The sequence below is a fragment of the Drosophila miranda genome, chromosome XR (assembly GCF_003369915.1).
Source record: "Drosophila miranda strain MSH22 chromosome XR, D.miranda_PacBio2.1, whole genome shotgun sequence".
In the NCBI taxonomy this organism is placed as follows: Eukaryota; Metazoa; Arthropoda; class Insecta; order Diptera; family Drosophilidae; genus Drosophila; species Drosophila miranda.
This window is the reverse complement of record NC_046674.1, coordinates 14,896,455-14,910,691: the sequence shown is the minus strand read 5'-3', so window position 1 is coordinate 14,910,691 and position 14,237 is coordinate 14,896,455. Positions and strand designations below refer to the sequence as shown.

General features: G+C 46.7%; 1 protein-coding gene and 1 long non-coding RNA gene across 2 annotated transcripts; one reads left to right on the top strand and one right to left on the bottom strand.

The window, feature by feature from the left end:
- Positions 1–8,669: 8,669 nt before the first annotated feature.
- LOC117186664 lies at positions 8,670–9,041 on the bottom strand. Its single transcript, XR_004471630.1, has 2 exons — positions 8,954–9,041; positions 8,670–8,886 (listed from the first exon to the last, which is right to left on the bottom strand). It is a non-coding gene; the product is annotated as an uncharacterized LOC117186664 (long non-coding RNA).
- Positions 9,042–10,283: 1,242 nt separating this feature from the next.
- LOC117186663 lies at positions 10,284–11,108 on the top strand. The gene is made up of 4 exons (XM_033387705.1): positions 10,284–10,488; positions 10,576–10,685; positions 10,743–10,824; positions 10,892–11,108. The coding sequence occupies exons 1-4, from the start codon at positions 10,368–10,370 to the stop codon at positions 10,948–10,950; spliced, it is 372 nt and encodes a 123-aa protein (XP_033243596.1). The 5' UTR covers positions 10,284–10,367; the 3' UTR covers positions 10,951–11,108.
- The last annotated feature ends 3,129 nt before the right edge of the window (positions 11,109–14,237 follow it).

Below are 14,237 nucleotides of genomic sequence, written 5' to 3'. Positions count from 1 at the left end.
TGTATATGCGTGTGTATGGACGAGTATCCAAAAGATATAGAAGCTCAGATGTATCTGCGATTGGCGTGGCTTTTGATTGATTGCTTCGGAATCATCGCCTCTGGTCGTATGCTAATTAATTTAAGAATCGGTTAGTATTTCAGCTCCAATGCAAATTTGTGTCTTGCGGTTTCATTGAACTCTCTGCGTGTGGCCTCCTGCATTTTGGCAATGGCAATGGGGCGGTGGGGGTGGCGGGTTTGTCAGTATTCAATTCCGGCAGTTCTGTGGCATACGCCCATAGAAAGAAGATTATTTTGGGTGGAAAATGATCATCGTAATTAGGAGGAGAATCGTCAAGGTAGTTTTTAATGATTCTTAAAGGCACGTGACTCTGTCGCCATCGCCATCGTTCAGGCCAGGCCACCAGGAACGGCGCCAGTGACGTTCCCGCCGACCTTTGAGCACACCGACAATTCCGCACGTGTGCCCGTACCGGCCCGACGTCACACATGTCTCGGTGACGACATCCAAAGATCCCGCAAAGAGAGTCGGGTCGTGGTCGCGGTCGTGGCCGTGGCCGGACCCGGACCCGGGCTTGTGCCATTTGGGCTACGTGTCTGTGTAGTTCTTTCTCTGGGGCGACCTACGTGACGTCTGGACATACGTGTTGTCTGGCTTTTGGGATGGCATCAGATTCGTAAAACGCTTTTTAATGCAAATTAATTTACAATACAACCGACCGTTCGGGACGAAGCAGTGATGTGAGGCATTTGCTGCAAGGGAGTTCTTCTAGAGCGAGATATCTTTCTCTTCTAGAGATACTCTCGGAACCATGCTTATGGATACGGGATATGGGATACGGGATATGGGATATGGCTATGGCAACGTGCCAGAAGAATGGTCTGCAAATATTACATGGATATTGAGCATTGTGGGCGCCCGTTCCTGGACAAAAGTTGCTTGTTTTTTGTTCATTCCGTTTGGCATCGTCGCACGGTTGGGTGCATGAAACGCACCAAAGAGTGACAATGGAAGCCAGAGTCAGAGCCAGAGAGAGAGGTGTTCCAGGGAACCGTATCCGTATCGCACCCAGAAAGAAGCTCTGTATGAATTTCGGTATGAAAAATGCCAACAATGGATGGGCTGGCACTGGAACTGGAACTGGGACTGGGGCTGGGCCTGTTTTGGCTTTGGTGAAAAGTCGAACGCGTTTTCAGAGCGGCGGAAAAGACCAAACATACATAATTTGCTCCATTGTTTCATATGCACTTTGTCTGTGCAGAGTGTCTTCCATTTGCCATTTGCGAGCAGAACGTAGAGTGTGTCTGTGTGTGGCCATGGAGGGGAAATGCCACACAATGGCACGGCAATCAGCCAGCGCCAGAGCGCCACAGAGTTTCTCTTCTGCGGGCACCGCTTCGTGCGGCGAAAGTTTCATCATCATCATCATCATCAGATCTGCGTCGATTAACTGGGGCATTCAGAGGGGCATTCATCAATGTGCAACACATCCATGTATACGAGTATCTTCTATCTGCATCTCTTCCATGGAGTACAAGATCTTTCTATCTGGGGGAGTGACACATTCGATCGGCAAAGCACTTTAATCCATGGTTATTGTGAGTGAGTACACAGCGAATATCTGGCGATAAACCGTTTCATCCGTTATTCCTCGATGTTCCCTCTCTAATGCTAAGGGAATGGAGTAGTCGGAATAGTGTCAGTATTACTATTGGACTAGTATTACTACCCCCCCGCCCTGTACGAGTATCTGGTAACACGAGATCACAGTGCAACGGGTGGAAAGCAGATGGCAGATGGCGGATGGCGGATAGCAGATAGTAGAGGCAGAGGGAGATAGAGATAGAGGGAGGAGAACAAGTCAAAAATTCTTGTACTGTGGCTGTCAGGCTTATGGCCTGTCCTCCTGCCTCTATTAGCAGCCGGCGAGAGAGAGAGAGAGAGAGAGAGATGGAAACGTTGACAGACGTAACATGACACAAGAGTCAAGTGTGAAGGTTGAGTGGAGGGGAGGCTCTGGGCCCGGGGTGAAGCCCCACAAAACGGCATGCCACGGCAGCCGCAGTCGGGTGGGGGCACAGTGGGGCACGAGCAAGACACCAGACACCCAGCGGGGGCGGGAACTCGATGTGGTCGAGGCGGACGTGGACGCGGACGGGCACGGGCAAGGGAACAGAGCTATAACACTGCACGATACAAGCAATTAAACAATTGCAAACCAATTGATACACACGCTCATTAATTAAATTAAATGATGGAGGAACGAGCGCTGCCGCGAGGGACTCCGATGGATGTGGACGTGGATGTGGATGTGGATGTGGATGTAGATGCCGATGGAGCAGGCATGCGTATGCCCAGAGCCCAAGACTGCTGCGAAGGCGAAGGCGATGGCGGACGGAGAGGCAATCAATCATGCCAATTAGTTTTAATGGCCCATTGCACAGTAGCCGCCGTATGCAACGGACTGCCTGCAGTCCGCCATTAAGGCCAGACCCCGCCAGAGTGCCCGCCAGTCCAGCTCCAGCCGCAGCTCCAGCCGCAGCTCCAGATTCAGATTCACATTCGGAGTAGGCCTCGCCGCACCTTGTCCACTGCTCGTAGTCGTTAACTGAAAATCTGGGCTCGGGCTCGGGTGCGGCCCTCTTTTAATAGCAGGCCGTAAAATTGCTAAAATAGCCAAAACAGGGGGCCAGATGCCAGGCCAGATGCAGTGCAATCAAGGCCTAAACTCTGATCCTCCTCCCCGATACCTCTTTGCCTTCGAAACGCACACACGGGTGCTTCCATCGATACAGCACTCCCATTTCGTCGACCGATAAGTGAAGAAAGAGTTCAATCAATTTGAAACTTTATCTAGTCCCGAAATAGTCCGAATCGCTTGGGGGCCTCCTTCTATGGTGCTGCAAAACAATAGAAAGGCGTTTTGATAACGCTGCTGCTGCTGCTGCAGAATGCTTATCAGACACCTTTCTCGTTCTTCTTCTTGCGCTTTCCGGCCAATTGGGGCATTCAACTCGTACTGACCTTGCCGTGGGGATCAGTGCCCTCCAATCCACTCCAATCCACTCCACTCCACCGATTTGACAGCAGTCGTGATGTGTGTTGATCTTGGACACGCTTAGTACACACAAACCCCACACGGAGAGTTCTCCGTTCTCCTGGCCGAATTCCACTGGCTCCATGCTTGATCAAATATTTTCACAGCTGTTCGCGTGTAATAATTGCAATTTAATAGCTTGTCAACACATGCCCGACCCCTCCACACTGGCCCCCAGTCCCGGTGGTCCAGGTGTCTCGATCGACGAATATCGGAACATCTGATAGTTATCGTGAACGAACACCAAACGATGGAAATGTATTCCTCATATCTCTGGACGATCTGGAACATACTGACTGATGACACACGAATCGCAATCATTCGATAGCTGCAACCATCTACCTATCTATCTAACTATCTATCTACCTATCAGATCTGTTCCCTTCGAGTTCTACTCTCACTATATGGATCTTCCATCAGCTTGTACCATTCGCTTGCTGGCTAGTGTAGCCCCATTCCGATTTCGAACTGCCATCCATCCGCCTGGTAATCACGTTGATCGCTGGCTTTTCTCTCTCTCTTTTTTGTGGGCTCGTCCGCCGTTGGTTTGTTGCCAGGCAGACTTTTCTACTTTGATGGAAATTGCCTGGTGACTGGTGACTGGTGACTGGTGCCTGGTGACTGGTGTTCAGTGCTGGTCTGCTCGTTAGTGGGCTGCTCTTCGACTGAAGATCGGGGTCTAGATCGATCAGTCTCAGAGAACTACCAGAAGCTGTAGAGATCTGAATTTCGAGGGAATTCGGATGTTGGAAGAAACTCCAACAGGCCATCCGAAGATCGTCTAGCCCGAACTCCCAGCCCGGTTTTTTGTGCTGCCGTTGTCGCGGTGTCGTTGGGTAACAGCAACAGCTGATGTCTGTCGCCAGATAATGACGAATAACTGTGCTGTGGACAGAGAGAAAGAGAGGTTTATGTAAAACTCCAACGGCGGGTGGAAGGGAGGGAGGTTAGAAGTAAGTCAAGCCCACAAACGATGGCCAACCGGGTCCCAGCCCCCACTTTCGGTTAACGGTTACGATTGGGCGAGTTTTGTAGCGAAAAACGGGTTACACGAGTAGTAGCTCCTCCAAGAGAAGCCTTGTCCACCTTCTTTCTGAAAAAATCTCTTCTTCTAGTACATACCAGATCAATTTACATATCATAACCGATCTGTTCCTCTTTGAAAGGTTCTCTCTCTGTGAGTTTCCCTGTTTTCTCAGTGGAATGGCTGCTGTGGATGGATTTGTGGTGATGGTTTAGCAACAACCTCTTTTAACGACCAGCTTTGGATGCTTTGAAAATGTTTATTAAGTCCCTTATCGGATCTGCATGGAACCCAAAACACGAACACGGGAGCAATAAAAGCAGACCGACGGAGAGTCGAGCCACATGATGAAATCGAAAGATATCGCACACTGGACTCGTTTCCCACCACCTCCCACTAAACCCCCTAGAGATCCGTTCCCCTGAAATACACTCTCCAATGTAGATAATCGGTTTTACCAGGCCTTCAAAGCCTTCACCGCGTAGAAAGCCCGGCTGAATCAGCCAAATTGGAGTGGCGGAGTGTATCTGTATAGAGCGATCGAATAGATGATGCAATGATCCACAGTTCTGTGAGTCTAACGCATCCATGACTAACCCATAAACAAAAACTGGATCTCTGTCTTTCTATCGCCAAGCGAAATATCTGTACATATGTATGTATAACGATGGCATCTTATCACACTTCCGATTCAGACGATTCAGTCGATTCAGCGAAGACGACAGCAGCGTACATGCTCGCGTGTGACAAATGCTTTCGGAAACTTTCAGCACCGTGGAGGGCCTTGGCAACAGACGCGCTCGACTGCCCCGGGCCGATCCGACGCTGCGCCACTGGGACAGTGAGTCAGCAGCGGCACGTTGGCGGTGCCAAAGAGCCCCAAAGAGCGAAAGGAGAACTTCCAGAGACGACAGTCCGACTAAATTAGATCAGTGCCACCGTTTTGCCAAGATCTGATGAAATAGCCCTCCGCCTCGCCCGGCCCCCCAGAACCGGGAAAAACCCCCTAACGGGCCCAGCAGCTGTGCAAATATCGGAGTGCAGTCCAACTAAGATGGAGCCGGAGGAGGAGGAGGAGGAGGAGGAGGTGGAGGTGGAGGTGGAGGTGTGTGTGTATGGATGGGCCTGGTACAAAGTTGTTCGCGTGACGGTGTGCACATAGAACACGAACCGAACCTCTGGTTTGCCCAGTGACTAAAGTACTGCCATGTGGATCTGGGGGTGGGGGGGAGGGATTGGGGCTTAAGGTCATCCGTATCTATGGGCGAATGCGAATGTGGAACTGTTGCCAGGCAGGACGGAACGTGACGCTACGTGACTGTTGCCAGCGCGTCTGTTGCTCGCACAGTGGCTGCGATCGGTCTACATACGTATGTATATGTACCCTTAGATATTCCCCAATGGTGGAGAGACATTTTTATCACTAGATATTATTCAGAACAATGTTGTGTATTTTCCCTTGAATAAAGAGATTTTTCATCCGCCTCGGCCACTGTTCCGTGCCCACTGTAGACATCGATTTCGCCCAGGGCGCGCGATGTGCACTAATGCCAACGGAGCTAGCCAGTCCGTCTCCCACTTTTAATCGCTGACTCGCTCGGTGACTAACAGTACTTGCTGGCCTGGCCCGGCCCGGCCCGGCCTGGCCTGGCCTGTGCTGGCCATTGTCGTCGGTTGTTGCTGGGCTTCTCTGTCTCTCTCTCTGGGCAATTATCTGCTGAACCTTCGCGGCATTCGCTGCTCGCGTGCTGCTGCTGTTGCCTGGCAGCGTTGAACGTGTATTCGAGCGACCGACAATCGAGAAACCGGTCGATGACTAATCCTCAATCAGGCGATATCATGAAAACTGCTCCGATCTGACTTGCAATTGCACGGAGCGGTTCGGAGCGAGGCGGATCGCTCCGATCTAATCGCATTTAATGTACGCTCTCTGCCTCCCGAGCACAAGTCGAACCGGGGATGCTCTACAGCTAATTTGGGATCCAATCTGGGCAGATCGGCATTCGAGGGAATGCTATCCGAAGGCACAATGAATGACGAAGCCACAGTCATTCCAATATCAGTATCAGTAGTCTCTATCGCTATCATGGACCCAATTATCCCCCGTGCACAGCTTTGCTTTCCTCAGAGAGTCTGTTAGTTATCATTAGCCCCAAATACCCCACTATCCGCCCGTCCGTCCGTCCGTCTATCCATGCATCCGTACGATACAGCGGCAGCGGGCATGAAAATCACACGCTGCCGTCAGCTTGTCTGGCGCGATTTTCTGTTCCGTTGCTCGTGTTGTTGCGCCGTTGCGCCGTTGGCTGTTGGCTGTTGGCCGTGTAATTGCAGGCAAAAAGGTGGCACAAATGCCGTTTCCCTTGCCACCCTTGCCACCCTTCTACGCCCGCTGCTGAGAGGTGCACTAGAGGTGGTCGAATATCAGATCTAATATTAAATCGAAGCTAGTTGATCGATGAAACAGTTACCAAATCGATGATTATCTATCGAAATCGCTATCGCTATCGATACTTTATCGACTTATAGACTGTCTTTGGGGCGCTGAGCCCCCGAGGTGCCTTGAGCCCATCTCTAGCGTGCACCTTGGGGCTGCTCTTGGCAGACCGACTGCAGTGCTGGTGCTGGGCTGCCGCCATGCCATCTGTTGTTTTTGTGGGGCTTACGTAAGCGCAAAGGCGGCAAAATGAAATGAAATTGTTGTAATGGGCGATTTTCATTGCGGCATTACACGCTACCAGCCAACTCTTATAAGCCCGTTCACACACACACAAACAACGCATATGTGTGTGTGCACACAGACACTCAGATGTATATACACATATACATGTGTATCCACAATTACCATTTCGGACGATGCCACCTCTCTGTCTCCAACTCCCGCCGTGACAGAGCGAGAGAGAGAGAGCGAAAGAGAGAGTGTGTGTGTGTGTGTTTGTTCTATAATTACAGCCTATTTGCGCTCTATTCTCGGTACACATGAAATTTTAATGGCCTGGTCGGTACTGGGACTGGGACTGGGACTGGGACTGGGACTGGGAGTAAGAGTGGGACAGGTCCGAAATGCCCTGAACTTCCAGGGAAATGATCCATCAACTTGGCTTTAACTCCGCGTGGGGTCTTCCCAGTGTCTCTCTCTCTCTGTCTATCTCTGTCTGTCTTAGTCATTGAGTCAAGTCCAAGCAATTAGACACATCGATGTGCAGAAAAACACACATTAGAGTTGCATCACTGATGCCCTCTTCCCTTTCCCCATCTCACGGAATGATCATCATCCCCACCTGGAAGTCGACGTTGGCAACTATCCCTCGTCCAATCCAAAGTGAAGGCCGATCGTTAAGCCCTTTGAAAATCGCCCCCATGAGGGGAAAAGCCAATGAACGGATCGTGGACCCCTTGCCAAGAGAATTGAATTCACTATTTTGCATCTAGATTTCGTGGCAGCCATATTTCAGCTTCCGATATGCGCTTCCCGCCTGCCGATTGGCTCTGACGCTGTGCAGTGCAGTTGACAGACCAGACCCATACTCTTCTATCTGTATCTGCGAGATGCAGCACAACCGTACGAGTAAGTGCACGCGCGAGGGGGCCACAGCCAGAATAAGATCAAAAGATATCGCTGCAATCAGGCCCGGGGCCTCAACCGACACAGTAAAACATTTTATTTTTACTCTCTGCCTAGCCCGTGCACAGACAGGGGTGTATTAGGCTCGAGCAAAGTTTGGAATACATCGAAAACCATAGTTGATTGAATTGAGTCTACATCTGCATTCGGGAGAAGGTTCCTGGGGTATGCGACAGTCGAAGCATCCGCAAGTCTCATCCCCGCTGCCTACGCAGGTCGTCGATGGTCTTGTGTCGGTCTCTCGAATGCTCGGAGATCGGCACTGGGACTGGGAGTGGGACTGGGATTTGGATTTGGATTGGCATGGTGCCGATTTTGACGTTTGTTTATAATTTGCGTAGCGCTTCGATTTTATTAGTTCTGTTGCTTCCCTCTGAAAATAATCATTTTATTTTCGATCACTTTCGACTCTGGCCATAAATTATGCCACCATATGAAGCATGTGCACCAGCCCTCAACGAGTGGGTATTTACACACTTATGCACATAGGGCTGTGTGCGTGTGTATGTTAGCGTTCCATAAAATGTAAATACTAAAGCCGGCCCCCCTTCCTCAACGCCAAAATAAGATTCCGGACAAGTGTCGGCTGTTGTCGTGTGGAGAAACGAGTGCACCTTCAGGCTCCAGCTTGTGTATCTTTTGTATCGTACGAAAACTCTTGGCGGTAGCTAGAATTGTGCCTTTTTAGCCAAGAATTGGTCCCTTTGCCATAACAAAGAGTAGAGCTGGGAGTAGAGCCTGAGTGGGGTCTCCACATACATACATACATACATACATACATACATTCACATGTACGCCCTAATGCCCTGGAAGGGATTGTAGATCACCTAATCCACCTCCAGAGAGCAGCCTGGAGCAGATGCCAATTATCGCGAACGCGTACACGACCATCCAGACCGGACAGGACATATTTTGATAAGTATGAGGCTCTACACAATTCATATATTGCATACTTTTACAATTTTGAATACTTAAGCGAGCAGATATTCGTGGAAGCGCTACTGTTGGGCTTCCAGAACACTGAAGACGGTGAATTTTGGTCTGAAGCAAGTGGAAAAAGTTGACGAATGGCAGAAAATCATTTCCAGCGCGAACCGGCAACTTTGAAGAGTCGTAGCAAGATCATTGCGTGAACAACTGAAATAGAAAAAGAAAAAAAAACATCAAAACAAGGAATCAATATTGACCGCCTGGTATTGCCTACTCGGTATAAATACAGTCCCGAATGCCCAGATTGGAAATGGATTGCTCAGAATTAGTCCACATTTGAACAAAAGTGCACTATCCTGTGGGGTAAATGTGTTAAATATATGCACTGAAAAGAAGAAAGGAGAAACACCCGCCTTGAAATGTCCAATAAGTATAAATATTCCAGACAGCGTGTATAGTGCCGCAAAGAGAACGCCAATATAGAGAACAACATGGTAGAATATCGTGTTCCCTTCTTTCTCCTCTGAAAAAATATAATAGAATATATGTATATGGTTTTCTCGTACTCTTGTACACTCAATGACCCAGTAATAATTAAATAATCACTTACCATGCAATTCGACTATAGAGACAATGCACGACAAGAAAAAAATAATACCCCAGATTATGTTCCATACTGCAAAAAACTCTATGCACGATTCATTGGAGCACTTTTCACAAGATTCACACATTCTGAACAGAAAATTTGTAACTGTTAAAATTGGGTGACTGAAAATTATGACTGAGATCTGTTTGAATATGAATTCCGTCGTCTATTCAAATTTCTCAACGCTCTCTACGATTAAAAACTTGGCATTATTTGCCAGAGTTTCACATTTCAGAAACAAAAGATAACCAGAGACAAAACAAAGGCTAGGAAGATGTTCTCTAGACTCTAGATAAAACAGTTTCAGTCACCATCTGCAGGAAAACACATATGTAATTTTTGTAATTAATAGTTGAAGTTTTTGAATTATTGGACAAAAATAACAACAAACCTCAACTTGCGGCCGATTAAATGGCGGAAAACAAACTTCAGATCCCAGGGATACCAGGCAAACAGATTTCGTCGCTTTTCAACCCCAAAATTATGCAACAAAAAAAAGCCTTGCACTCGCTGCAGTTGCTTTATGCAGATTTCTGTTCGCCTGGTAGCCGAGGTCTGAAATTTCTTCGTTTTCTACCATTAGAGGGTTCAACAGCAATTTGAGGATTGTTGAAAATAAATTGTGGCATTGTTGTAATGTTGTTGTACAACAAATTGTGACAAATTCAACAACAATGACCACTTTTTGTTCTCTTGCTCGCTCCGTTACTTGTGGAATAATTGGTGTACTTTAAGTACGAGAAAACTACGAGTTTGCTTAGGTTTTTTTAATCTTTTCAGCGGAATGAAACAGCAGCGGAATGCATACATATGTCTTTTCCTACAGATGGTGACTGAAACTGCTTTACAAGATTGGTATACACTGGTAGTAGAACACCTAAAGCACATATTCCTAGCCTTTTTTACTATAAGTATGAATGCCAAGTTTTTAATCGTAGAGAGCGTTGAGAAATTTGAATAGACGACGGAATTCATATTCAAACAGATCTCAGTCATAATTTTCAGTCACCCAATTTTAACAGTTACAAATTTTCTGTTCAGAATGTGTGAATCTTGTGAAAAGTGCTCCAATGAATCGTGCATAGAGTTTTTTGCAGTATGGAACATAATCTGGGGTATTATTTTTTTCTTGTCGTGCATTGTCTCTATAGTCGAATTGCATGGTAAGTGATTATTTAATTATTACTGGGTCATTGAGTGTACAAGAGTACGAGAAAACCATATACATATATTCTATTATATTTTTTCAGAGGAGAAAGAAGGGAACACGATATTCTACCATGTTGTTCTCTATATTGGCGTTCTCTTTGCGGCACTATACACGCTGTCTGGAATATTTATACTTATTGGACATTTCAAGGCGGGTGTTTCTCCTTTCTTCTTTTCAGTGCATATATTTAACACATTTACCCCACAGGATAGTGCACTTTTGTTCAAATGTGGACTAATTCTGAGCAATCCATTTCCAATCTGGGCATTCGGGACTGTATTTATACCGAGTAGGCAATACCAGGCGGTCAATATTGATTCCTTGTTTTGATGTTTTTTTTTCTTTTTCTATTTCAGTTGTTCACGCAATGATCTTGCTACGACTCTTCAAAGTTGCCGGTTCGCGCTGGAACTGATTTTCTGCCATTCGTCACCTTTTTCCACTTGCTTCAGACCAAAATTCACCGTCTTCAGTGTTCTGGAAGCCCAACAGTAGCGCTTCCACGAATATCTGCTCGCTTAGGTATTCAAAATTGTAAAAGTATGCAATATATGAATTGTGTATAGCCTCATACTTATCAAAATATGTCCTGTCCGGTCTGGATGGTCGTGTACGCGTTCGCGATAATTGGCATCTGCTCCAGGCTGCTCTCTGGAGGTGGATTAGGTGATCTACAATCCCTTCCAGGGCATTAGGGCGTACATGTGTATGTATGTATGTATGTATGTATGTATGTATGTGGAGACCCCACTCAGGCTCTACTCCCGTTATGCCTGCGCCAGTGTGTGCTTGTGTGTGTGAATGTGTGGCACTTTCGTTATTTTCGGTCTTGTTGCTATTTAATTAAAAAAATTGTTACAATTTGCCGTAAATTTCACATGAGCTTTGGCCAATTTTGCCTTTTGCATGCGCGCTGCTCGTGTCCGTATCTCAATCCCCATCGTATCTGTGTGTGTGTGTTTATATTTATGTGTGGGTTAATTTAATACGCACACGAAGGCGCACACGGGGCATGCAAATTGCTGTGGGGCAGGTCGCACAAGACCGACTCTTTCTATCTCTATCGCTGATTGTGCGAGGGGAGGTGTACTATATAGAGTGGGGTGTGGGATGAAAAATATAGAGAGAGTATCGGTCGTTGCGCCGACACACACACTATTTCGCATAGGAAAGCAAAACTGTAAAAATCAATGTGCAGATGCAGATACGACAGCAGCAGCAGCGTGCCACATGCTGCCAACGAACCTACCCCTTGCCAATGGCCCCCTTCTACGCGTCCACTAGTATCTGCCGCAGTCAGCAGAAGCAACAGCAGCAGCGCTGCAAAATATACCTATTTATTGTTTGTCGTAAACAATTTCGACTTTTTTTTACACTCTTTACATAGATGCAAAGATACTCTTGCAGATACGTCAATATGTGCGTGTGAGTGTTTGCGAGTGTGCCTGTAGATGAGAAACTCTCTGAATATCTGTCCCTCTCTGTCACCATGGCACGATCAACATCTGTTTTCTAGCTCTATCTTTGAGTGAGTGCTCACATACACTCTTGAGTGGAATCTGCCGGTTAACGGATCACTCAAGAGCAGGCACTGAAGATCTCTTAGCTCTGCCAATCTGTGAGATAGCGGATTGACTTCTCTTGAGCGCATTTCATTTTAAGAGAAACGTCAACAACAACCCTTTGTACATGCATGGAAAAACGCTCGAGCTGCTCTCCCCAAAACTCTCATTGAGCACCCAAAACACTACGGATCATTTACTCTAACGGTGGGCAATAGTGAGTATGGTGGGAAAGAGAGAAAGATGATCGTTCAGCTGGTTCTGCTTGGAGCTCTGCCAGCTGATTTGCCCTCCTTCTCGCTGGACAGAGATCGCTTGTTGTGGCGACGGCTACGGCGACGGTGACGGCGACGGCGACAGCGAAACGTGAACGTGACTTGGCTTTGCTTTTTTTTTGCTGTTTCTTTTGGTTTTGCTTTTGGTTTTCCTCCTTCCCCGATTTTAGGTCTTTCTTTCGCTCTTTGCCTTTTCTTCGGCGAGCTGCCTCCTTCTTTGTTCGTCGATCGCCTGCCTCCACCGACGCCCCCCCCCCACACCATCCACAAACCACAGGCAGTGCAATTTTTTTATGTTTCTTTGTTGTTGGCTGTGGCCGCGGCTGAGGCAGAGGCAGAGGCAGCGACAGTGGCAGAGGATCACTGTTTTGCTTTTCTACAGATGCACACAGACACTGGCACTCGCACTCGAACTCACACGCTCGCACACACAGACTCATAGGCCCGTTTGCTGTTGGATTGCTTTTTGGTTTTGTTTATCGTGGATTTCCTCATTTTACGCTTATTTGTTTTGAAATAAAATTAAACGACGCATAACAAATCGAAGAGAGGCAGCGGCAGAGGCAGCGGCAGAGGCAGCGGCAGAGGCAGAGGCAGTGGACAGGGCTGCCAGCGTCGGCTGCAGTAGAGACGATTTCTTCTGATGAATATCTGCTATATCTACTATGAGTACATACAATTATTAGTGTACATACATATGTACATACATATATGTATCTCTCCAACACATAAAAAAGGTCCCGAGTTATTCATATCGATGCGAGTGAGCCGGGGTGGCCACCTAGCTTATTATGAGATTACAAGTTGCAAATCTCACAGTCACATGACGATAGAATACTCCGATTTGGTTAAACTTGTATTGAGCTCTAAATAATGTCACAATACCACAATTTCTAAGTCTAAATTGGAATATTTTCAGAAGCAAGCAATCCCTTTGGCTATGAATCATACGATATGGTAATACAATCCAGCATTTTGCTGCAAAAGTCCCTTGACTTTGACATTTGGTTGACCTAACCTCACAACTGATTTGAAAATTTACTGAAAATATGTATTTCTTAACTGAAATATTTACTTTGGAGAATCTTTTATTGCAATTTGCTTGGAAATCTGCTATGCAACTCGAAGTACAGGGGTGTTCATAGACTTAGGCCACAAGAATTTAAACGAAAATCAGCTCCAATTTTGTGTGTCCATTAGTTTCATATGTCAGTGTTATAATACCACAATAGCCATGTTATAAAAATATATATTCAACGAAAAACTTAAAAAGTCTGAAGCCACCTGGAAGAAAATGTTTAAAAAAGTTAACATTTTCCCTGTATTCCTTGTATTTTTAAGAAAATTTACTTTAATATTGAGTGGGACGACCTTTCTGCTTAAAAACATTGAAGCAACGCTTTGGCATTGAATCTACAAGACGTGCGCACTGTTGAGAGGTGACTTTCTTCCATTCTTCTTGTAAAATTCGCCACAAATCGTTTTTATTTTTTGGTTCTCTATGGGGTCTAGGTAGGGACTCTGCGGTGGCCACGACTTGACTATCTTTCAGCAATGTTTCGGGTCGTTGTCCTGTTGAAATATCCAGGCAAGTGGCAAATTATCGGCATATTCTCCAGGTAAATTATTACTAAGAATGTCTCTGTACATTTCACCGTTCATAATGCCTTGAATCTTCACCAGGGGACCGCCCCAGACCATGATCGAAGCGCCACCATGTTTAACGGTCTTCTTTGTGTATTTTGGATTCAATTTTTCGTCGGGCGGACGTCGTTTACCATCACTTCCAAAGACATTCAACTGGGGTTTTGTCGCTCCAAGCATTAGGACCTTTGTGAATATGCTCTGTGGCGAATTGAAGGCGC

Coding starts and splice junctions, on each gene's coding strand:
- LOC117186663 (XM_033387705.1), top strand. CDS start 10,368: ATGTGTGAATCTTGTGAAAAGTGCTCCAATGAATCGTGCATAGAGTTT. Junction 10,686..10,742: donor TACTTATTGGACATTTCAAG/GCGGGTGTTTCT, acceptor TTTACCCCACAG/GATAGTGCACTTTTGTTCAA. Junction 10,825..10,891: donor CGGGACTGTATTTATACCGA/GTAGGCAATACC, acceptor TTTCTATTTCAG/TTGTTCACGCAATGATCTTG.